The sequence below is a fragment of the Haliotis cracherodii genome, unplaced genomic scaffold (assembly GCF_022045235.1).
Source record: "Haliotis cracherodii isolate W230 unplaced genomic scaffold, xgHalCrac1.p SCAF_4, whole genome shotgun sequence".
Classification (NCBI taxonomy): Eukaryota; Metazoa; Mollusca; class Gastropoda; order Lepetellida; family Haliotidae; genus Haliotis; species Haliotis cracherodii.
In genome coordinates, this window is record NW_027266297.1 from 29,289,618 (window position 1) to 29,300,239 (window position 10,622).

Below are 10,622 nucleotides of genomic sequence, written 5' to 3' on the forward strand. Positions count from 1 at the left end.
TTATATCACGGCTTGAGTGTTGTTTAACACCACAGTCAGTAATATTTCAGTTATTTCAAGGCGTGAGTGTTGTTTGACGCCACAGTCAGTAACATGTCAGTTATATCACGGCGTGAGTGTTGTTTGACGCCACAGTCAGTAATATTTCAGTTATATCACGGCATGAGTGTTGTTTAACGCCACAGTCAGTAATATTTCAGTTATATCACGGCGTGAGTGTTGTTTAACACCACAGTCAATAATATTTCAGTTATTTCAAGGCGTGAGTATTGTTTGACGCCACAGTCAGTAACATATCAGTTATATCAAGGCGTAAGTGTTGTTTGACGCCACAGTCAGTAATATTTCAGTTATATCAAGGCGTGAGTGTTGTTTGACGCCACAGTCAGTAATATTTCAGTTATATCACGGCGTGAGTGTTGTTTGACGCCACAGTCAGTAATATTTCAGTTATATCACGGTGTGAGTGTTGTTTGACGCCACAGTCAGTAATATTTCAGTTATATGGTGGCACGTGGTCCTGTGCACAGCGCACAGATTACAAATCAGGAGAAGATAAACAACGTCGGTCTCGGAGAGTAGTTGGATGGGTGACCACATTAAGCAGCTTGACTCCTGAGAGTTTCTAGGGCTTCGGTCCTGCCCCACACAAGGGGGCACGGGTGGCCCAGTCGTCTAAGGCGCCGCGATTCGCTGTGCAGATTTGCGTCCCTTGGGCACGCCAGAAACCTATGTATTGTGGGTTCGAATCCCGGTTCGACCCAATTGTGTTTCTAGGTTTGTCAGCACCATACCCGTGCTCGTGGGTTTCACCGAAGTGGTAAATGTCTGAGACCTGCATCACTTTGGGCTTTCCTCCCACATTCAGCTGACACGCCGTGATATAACTTGAATATTGTTAAAAGCAGCGTTTAACCCCACTCACTCACTCACTCACTCCTGCCCCACACTGAAGCACATGTACCACATGTGGTGTCTCCTTAGGCAAGTGACTTTGTTCAAAATGTGCCTCTGTTCACCCAGCAGTGAGAGGGTACCCGGTAGGATGAGATGGTAATGTGGCTGTTAACCTTCTAACGCCTCACAAGCAGCTTGGGTTGTATACTCCCCATGGAGGTGAGAATGAAAATCGAGTGCTCGCTGATCCATTGACCGGGGTAATAATAGTGCAGCTCTATGAGCATCCACTTGGTGAATGAATTTTTTGCAAAATAAATGCACTTATAATTATCATTATTATATCACGGCGTGAGTGTTGTTTAACGCCACAGTCAGTAATATTTCAGCTATATCACGATGTAATGATTGTTTGACGCCAGTCAGTAATATTTCAGTTACATCACGGCGTGAGTATTGTTTGACGCCACAGTCAGTAATATTTCAGTTATATTACGTCGTGAGTGTTGTTTGACGCCACAGTCAGTAATATTTCAGTTATATCACGACGTGAGTGAGTGGCTGTTAACCTTCTAACGCCTCACAAGCAGCTTGGGTTGTATACTCCCCATGGAGGTGAGAATGAAAATCGAGTGCTCGCTGATCCATTGACCGGGGTAATAATAGTGCAGCTCTATGAGCATCCACTTGGTGAATGAATTTTTTGCAAAATAAATGCACTTATAATTATCATTATTATATCACGGCGTGAGTGTTGTTTAACGCCACAGTCAGTAATATTTCAGCTATATCACGATGTAATGATTGTTTGACGCCAGTCAGTAATATTTCAGTTACATCACGGCGTGAGTATTGTTTGACGCCACAGTCAGTAATATTTCAGTTATATTACGTCGTGAGTGTTGTTTGACGCCACAGTCAGTAATATTTCAGTTATATCACGGCGTGAGTGTTGTTTGACGCCACAGTCAGTAATATTTCAGTTATATCACGGCGTGAGTGTTGTTTGACCCCACAGTCAGTAATATTTCAGTTATATCACGGCGTGAGTGTTGTTCAACGCTATAGTCAGTAATATTTCAGTTATATCACGACTTGATTGTTGTTTGACGCCACAGTCAGTAATATTGGTTCTAAATTTATATCACAGCGACCTGTTAACCATCGAATCTGGATCAGCCAGATCAATGCCTAAAATGCCGATTTTTACAGTAGGATTATTTGATACAATACGGTATCGTCGTAATCGGTTTGGAGGTTTAATACTGTATGTACGAGACCAACTTCATATCGGAAGCACACTCGGTGAGACGGTATGGCAGAATTACAGAGGTATGTAATTACTCAAATCACTAATTACTCCGATTCGTTTAACGTATGTATAATATAAGGAAGATGCTGGTGTTACATGAGGACACACTGTAACTTTTTTGTTGAAATCTGGAAACACACTGATTATTACTATTCAAATCATGCATGCGTGGCGATAGTTAGGGGTTGGTGAAGTGAGTGTGTGCTGTGCTATGTGCGTGGGGATGGATGGGGGAGGGGGGGGGGGCGTGCGCACGTGCGTGTGTATGTATGTGTGCTGTGTGTGATGTGTTGTGTGCTTCAGTATGAGTGTGATGATGATCTTGTGAGGATCACATCAGACTTCGCGTAATGTACACTTAATGTATGACGTTATACAGTTTGGGAGTCGAAGAATGAGATACATGCATGGCGCCAAGTTTCAAGTTACTTTAAAAAAATCCTAAAAGAAGTTAGTCTATTTGTGACATACTAGATACATAAGAATAAATACTGGACTCACGGAGTTCATCGTCCCATTAAGTATCTTTGATACACACATATACGTGTATATGAACAGCTACGTTAATAACCATCTTGTGTTGCTTGGGTTTTTTAACTAAACCCCAAGCAACACAAGATGGTTATTAACGTAGCCGTTGACGCATCCTTGACCCAAAAACAAAAAGTCCTACAAAGTTTTCAAACCGGTAAACTTTAATAGTCAGAATGATGTCATCAAATTTAATTGACCTTTCCCTTATAAGGGTCCATCAAATGTACCACCAAACCCCTGTCTCAAAGGTGAGGTGAGGTGAGGTGTGGTGAGTTTAACGTCGCGTTCAAGATTATTGTACTGATATTCAGCAATATTAACGCCGAATTCAGCAATATTACAGCTATATGACGACGGTCTGTAAATAATCGAGTCTAGACAAGACAATCCAGTGATTAATATCATGAGCATCGATCCACGCAATTGGGATCGATGACATGCATCAACCGAGTCAGCGAGCCTGACCACCCGATCCCGTTAGTCGCCTTTTACGACAAGCATAGTCGCCTTTTACGGCAAGCATGGGTTGCTGAAGACCTATTCTACCCCGGATCTTAACGGACCTCATATCTGGGGGTGGGTGGGTAGACGAGTGGTTAAAGCGTTCGCTCGTAACGCCGAACGCCCGGGTTCGATTCCCCACATGGGAAATCAATGCCTGTTTAGAATTTGGTAAAGTTATATCTTGGTCTGTTTAATGTGTGCAAATCTGTGTCAATGAACATATAACCAAACATAGGTGAGATCAGTGCTCTACAACCCATGTACATTTCAGAAGGTCATACATCGAGCTTTTTCTTCCCGTCTATCGTGTATCTCATTAAATAGATAGCCTGTCTTTTTTACATAACAATACGATGTGAGTGTACATTACAGCGATGGTGCCGAGGTTCATATGGATCCTGAGGAGACGAAATCCTGTCTACAGTATAACGAAGCAAAAGGGTTGGTATTCCGTATTTGAATAAATAACCAGGTTGTGAATGAATGAACTATCAACTATCACATTCACCGACTTACATGGACTTATGGACCCGTGAAGATCCAGGGTAGAATAGGTCTTCAGGAACCCATGCTTGTCGGAAAAAAGGCGACTATGCTTGTCGTAAGAGGCGACTAACGGCATCGGGTAGTTAGGCTTGGTCACTTGGGTGATGCATGTCATCGAATCCCAATTGCGTGGATCGAGGCTCATGATGTCAATAACTGAATCGTCTGGTCCAGACTCAATTATTTACAGACCGCCGTCATATAGCTGGAATATTGCTGAGTGAGGCGTTAAACAACAAACAGAAAAACATGGAATAATGGATTTCCACACAGTGTAAAGATGGCATTTTGAGTGTTTGTCACTTTTTTTATTATATTTGTTTGGATTATGGAGGAGTTCTATATTAGTTTACAAATACTTTTTGATACTTCGTATTAGTGGTTTCAGCTTTATTTCCTTTATAACAAACTAATTATTTTTGTAAAAACTACATGAACTATTTGGCAAAGGTTTTAAATTTTTACCGTCAGATTGTGTTTCTTCTGCAATATGAATCACACAAATATGATAACACACGGAATTGGCTTGCGAATAAAGGCCACAGACGGCCTTCGTCGTGTAAATAGTAATTTGTGACTTTCTCAACAACTAGACCTATATTACACAACCTGATAACAGGTTAGCCGGGATACGGAAGTGGCTGGAGGGGTTGTACAGGCGTGTCCACAACCCTCCCACAATGGATAACAGTGACCTGCCCTCATCCCTCGCCCAACTGATGACCAACGGTGGACGATGGGGGGCTGTCCAGGTAGGCGGATTCAGTTACCTGTTGCCGACTCTGTACTTCAGGTCTGTTTCATATAACTGAAAGGTAACGTCTTTCTATCATTGATGCTGTTTCAATAGTACATGTTTATCAAAATTAATAAACGTTAAATGAATGTATTGACACAGTTCAAATGAAACAATTTTCTATGCATTGAATTCGTGAATCCTATCTTTTTAACTATATTACTATATCGGAATGTGACAGAATATCTTTCAATGATTATACACGAGAATATGATCGTTATTCAACTTTCAGGTTCTGAAAATGGTTCTGGAAGATGGAGATTGTTTTCTCTCTGAAGAAGTTACATACCAAAGCCTCATTCCCAGTGTAAGAATAAGCTGTATTTGACTATTTGTAACTCTCAGCAATTTGATTGCTTAAAGAGGACATCTTTGTGTCCATAACGAGATGAATCTAAAGCTTTGGTTTGGTTGGTTTGTTGTTTAACGCCGCACAATATTACAGCTATATGACGGCGGTCTTTAAATAATCGAGTCTGGACCAGACAATGCAGTGATTGATATCATGAGCATCGATCCACGTAATTGGGATCGATGACATGCATCAACCAAGTCAGCGAGCCTGACCACCCGATCCCGTTAGTCGCCTCTTACGACAAGCATAGTCGCCTTTTACGGCAAACATGGGTTGCTGAAGGCCTATTCTACCCCGGATCTTCACAGGTCGCAATCGTATGATTACGGAACATTAATACTTACATTTTCTGTTAAAGGTTTCCCGATTCCAGTTGCTCGACGTATGTGGAAGGGAACATGAATGAGAACACCCTGCTACTAAAGTAGTTCGAGTTTGGGCTTCGCCAACATTGCTTTAGATAGATTCCGGGGTAGAATAGGTCTTCAGCAACCCATGCTTGCCGTAAAAGGCGACTATGCTTGTCGTAAAAGGCGACTAACGGGATCGGGTGGTCAGGCTCCAATCAATCACTGGATTGTCTGGTACAGACTCGATTATTTACAGGCCGCCGTCATATAGCTGGAATATTGCTTAGTGCGGCGTTAAACAACCAACCAACCAACAACCAATCCTTATATTTTAGTTTTTACCCCGGAACATTACAGTTGCCCCAGTGAGAAGTGATAATGAAGGGATGGACCCTGTTCACCTCCATCAGATGATGTCTGAATGGGATTCGAAGATGCAAGGAAGGCGTCCCCATCTGCTTTACATCATCCCTTCTTTCTGCAATCCAACGGGCACAATTATGACAGAACAAAGGAAGAGGAAGATCTACAACGTTGCCCGAGAATTTAACATCCTCATCTTGGAAGACGATCCGTACTACTTCTTGCAGAGCGTTAGTGTTGTAAACGCTTGTAATTGTTTACTAGGATGAATTGCTTTACTAAATGGAACTTTGCTGCCGGTTGTAAATGTTGACTTTGGCGAGATACTTTTAAAGAAACAGAACACACAATCTCATTAAAATCAGATCTTAATTCTTGCTACCCCTAAACAAAGATCTGAGGACACCCCAAGTCGACATTAGCCAATCAGAAGTCAGCTTTCTCGTGCTATTTGGCACTAATTTCAAATTGGGGACTTCTTTTCGAAACATATTTTGACAAATTCTCGATTAAAAATTTGAAACCTTAACAAAAGAACAGTCTGGAATGGAACTATCATTCGGAATACCCCATATTAAGGTTTTCGAGGTTGCATGATCAGATATTACATTCCGACTGTCACTTTCATGATCTGGTAAGCGACGCTCTGATTGGTCGGATGTAAGGTCGTTCTGACGTGACCCCAAATGGGATGTCCTCAGATCTTTGTTTTGCGGTAGCGAGAACTAAGATCTGATTTTACTGAGATTGCAGAACACATAAAGTAAATACATTTTCCCATTTTTAAATAATGTATTGCTGATTAGGCAAAAAGAATTTCATGAATAAAATATTGCAGCTCCTTATGCATGTAATTAGTACTTTCAAAAGATTGGAAATGATCAATCTACACCAACTTGCTGGTTTTAATTGTTCCAATTATCATATGATATACTTTCATAATGAGTTGATGCCTGAAAGTTGTTATAACATACAAAACATCTTTATAAACACATTATACTTAATTGCCAGCCAACACCGATACAGGCTTAGCTCTGATAAACGGTTATGACTTTCCATAAACAAATTAAATATCTCCGCTTTTTTATACAAGCTTCCAAGGTTTTAACCAATAAGGAGACGATAATCGTTATTAAGAAAGCCATGTTTGTTTGATATAGTCGGTATATATCAGTCTTAACTTTTCTTGCAGCCTCTGGTCCCAAGCTTCTTGTCGATGGATACGGATGGGCGAGTAATTCGAACTGACTCATTTTCGAAGACGTTATCTCCGGGGTGAGCAACGTTTGCCGTCAAGTTAAAAAGTAAACGAAATCTGAATTAATCTAGTGCAGAATTCATTGTTTTTGCAAATTATCAAAATTTTCGATTTAAGACAAATCTTATCCCTACATCACAATTTCTTTCCAATTTCCCAGTATAACTTTGTATGTTTGACTGAATATTATCAGTTATCAAATTGTGACATATACTTCAGTATGTTTAAATAAGAAAACGACTTAAAACGCAGTAAAAAGTCACGTCGACCCACAATCAAGCAGGTGAACCATCCGATCCCCGAAATTTCTAAGTTACCAGGCGTATAAATGATTATCATCTGAGAACGTACACGTAAACGGATGCGACATGTGTAGGCCCGTGAAAATCCGGGATAGAATAGGTCTTCAGCAACAAATGCTTGTCGTAAAGGCGACTATCCTTGTCTAAGAGGCGACAAAAGGGATCGGGTGGTCATGCTCGCTGACTTGGTTGATGCATGTCATCGTATCTCAATGGCGTGGATCGATGCTCATGTCAATCACTGGATTGTCTGGTCCAGACTCGTTTATTAGCATACCGCCGTCATATAGCTGGAATATTGCCGAGTGCTTGTACCAGTCCGTACTGATGACGATTTAAACAACACACAAATGTACGCATTAACGTTATCATACCAAAATGGAATACCATTGTCTTCAACTGTATCTCACTGACAGGTGTCGTTTGGGATTCCTGTTTGGGCCAAAGCAGATTGTGGACAAAATGGCAGCTATCCTCCATCTAGAATCAGGGGGACCAAGTGCGGTATCACAGGTCAGATGCGTTCTATGTTGTGTCGATTTAAGTCGTAGTAATTATCATGCAGGCGACAATGTTTTGTTGAGTAACCAGGGCATGGTGCCTTAGTGTCTGGACGGAACTCTAACATTTATATGTGATCATCTTCTCAATATTCGTCTGTGTGTCTTCTATCTACGTGTGTATGTTCAGATGAGTTGTGATGGGCCAAACGAATTTTTTTTATCGTTGCATATGCTACTAATCACTAGATTGTTTGGTCAAGACTTGATTGTATAAAGGTAGCTGCCATTGTATTGCTGACTGTGGCTTTAGGCATCAAGTTAACACTTATATTTTATGAAAATTACGGAGTAGCGGGAGGTACAGGCAAAGCAGGACATGCTTATTTCGCGAACACCTGGTGTCATCGTTGATATTCAGTGATCCATTCACATAATTTTCACGATTTTGCCGTTTCCGCACAATTGGATCTACTTCGGCAGATAATCGAGACTGTAGATTCTCTGGCGTTAACCTTTGGAATTCACCCTACCCGCCTTCAAACACCTTTTAGGTTCACAGTATATGACCCATGTGTCTCAATGTTACGTCACCCATCGTCAAACACCTTTTAGGTTCACATTATTTGACCCATGTGTCTCAATGTTACCTCACCATCTTCAAACACCTTATAGGTTCACAGTTTATGACCCATGTGTCTCAATGTTGCCTCACCCTTCTTCAAACACCTTTTAGGTTCACAGTATATGACCAATGTGTCTCAATGTTGCCTCATCCATCTTCCACCATATGGTAGTGTTACTCTATATTTCCGTTTAACCTACAGGTGATGATCTACAAGGTCGTGCAGGCTTGGGGGTACGAGAAGTACCTAAACCACGTGGCGAAGGTGGCGTCATTATACAAGCAGAGAAGTGGCATACTTCTATCCTATATGGACAAACATCTGCAAGGTACAGCTCATGTTTAATCGGAGAAACTCAATTTTGGGGAGGAGCAAATTAACAAGAGAAAGTGTTGCAAATATAAACGACAGTTATCATATAATGGGTAGGTTTCTCGGCAGGATAAAACCAACGGATAAAAACGATATCCGTTTGGGTCATATGTGGTTAGATATGCAAACATCAAAGGTCAAGTAGTGACTCTTTTCAGCGTTTACAAACAAACATGGCGTCGCCCTTGTCATTCGGCGATCGAGTCAGAATTAACCATCGGGAAATCTGGAGAAACTACAGGGATAATTGCTATCATTATCAACAGAATAGTCTAATATAGTCAAGATCAGTGCATAACTGTGGCTTGACTAAGGCATTTTACAAATTTTGGAGATATGACGAGGGTCTGTAAATAATCGAGTCTGGACCAGTCAATCAAGTGATTGACATCATGAGCATCGATCCACGCAATTGGGATATGATGACATGCACCAACCAAGTCAGCGAGCCTGACCACCCGATCCCGTTAGTCGCCTCTTTCGACAAGTATAGTCGCCTTTTACGGCAAGCATGGGTTGCTGAAGACCTTTTCTACCCCGGATCTTCACGGGTCAAGTGTTTTAAGAATCGAATCGTGTTTAAGTTTTCGTATGATTTAGATTCGTGTACATTATGGCAGGGTTGTTAGTGTGGTGTGTTCTGAACCGGGAATCTATAAGAAAAACACGATGGAACAGTCCGTAGCTCTGTGTTGCACAAGTCAAAATCAAAATCGTTTTTTGAGAGCAGCACAAACATCCAGTTACCGCAGCTGAAAAGAAAATGATAAGGATTTCGAGTTACAACATATGATCCAGATTCGAGTTACAACATGGGCACAATGTGTGCAGCCCTTTTCGACCTGGTAGCATCACTACTTACAATGGGAGGATAAGATTTATGGATGAACAACTTCTTTATTACAATTAGGAGCTTTCTGTGGTTCATTCATGTTGTTTTCACCGCTGTTTTGCCTTTTAAACCCAATTGAATCTGGTTCGTCGTACAATCGAGACTGGTTATTCTTTGGCGTTGAGGTTTATCAGTGTGTTTGATTTCTAAGTCAAATCTGTGTAAAACCTGGATGTTAAATAGGATCATCGAATATAGTTTAATAGTCGATATGTATCTGAATTTATATCCCATCAATGAATGCAGGTCTATGCGAGTGGACCCCCACGGGCGGTGGGATGTTTCAGTGGGTGGCGTTACTAGGCGTGGACAAGTCCGAGCCGGTCGTTGACAGATTGATGGAGCGGGGTGTATTCGTCATGGACGGCTCCATCTTCTCCGTGGACCTAGCATCACGACCCAACATCAGGCTCTGCTTCGCACGAGTGTCGGACGAAGAAATGGAGAAGGTAAGAGCGGAGGCATTGCGACATTTTCGACCGTGCATTCATTAAGCACAGCTTTAAGATTTTGCTGGTTGCGAATTTTGGGGCATATGTGAACTTTATTGTTTAAATACAATTTTCAGGCTGTTTCAACATTAGCTGAGGTTCTGAAGGACATGACGGGTATCCAGTGACGCCAAAGCTGTATCTTCTACATCAAGCCAAGACTACAAGATATGAAACTCGCTCTTTTCGTGAAAACTGGTGATTATTGGGGATTATTGCTGGGCTGTGTTTTTTAACTCCATATTTTCGATTAACAATAATGATCAAGATATGTACAGATGATTTCGATTTTAAAAAAATGGAAGTCATGCCCTGATAAACTCACTCTATTTTCGTCGACGTCTTTAAACAAAGTAGAAGTCCGGGTTAATGACAAATATCTTGTATGAACCGAATCTGTATTCCACAATACATAAACCTTTAAATAGACATACAGTGTTAGTTTTTTTCAGCTTTGTCCCGCTTGGAAGTAGTTTGATAGGGAAACATCATCAAATTACCGTTACATTTAGAGACGGGGCATT

General features: G+C 41.2%; 1 protein-coding gene across 1 annotated transcript; it reads left to right on the forward strand.

The window, feature by feature from the left end:
- The first annotated feature begins 1,506 nt into the window (after nt 1–1,506).
- On the forward strand, nt 1,507–10,226 carry LOC139479364 (kynurenine/alpha-aminoadipate aminotransferase, mitochondrial-like). Its single transcript, XM_071262223.1, has 11 exons — nt 1,507–1,512; nt 2,513–2,556; nt 3,620–3,688; nt 4,413–4,545; nt 4,822–4,896; nt 5,630–5,887; nt 6,850–6,932; nt 7,634–7,730; nt 8,545–8,671; nt 9,854–10,056; nt 10,176–10,226. Exons 1-11 carry the CDS (start codon nt 1,507–1,509, stop codon nt 10,224–10,226), a joined length of 1,146 nt encoding a protein of 381 aa, XP_071118324.1.
- Nucleotides 10,227–10,622: the final 396 nt, after the last annotated feature.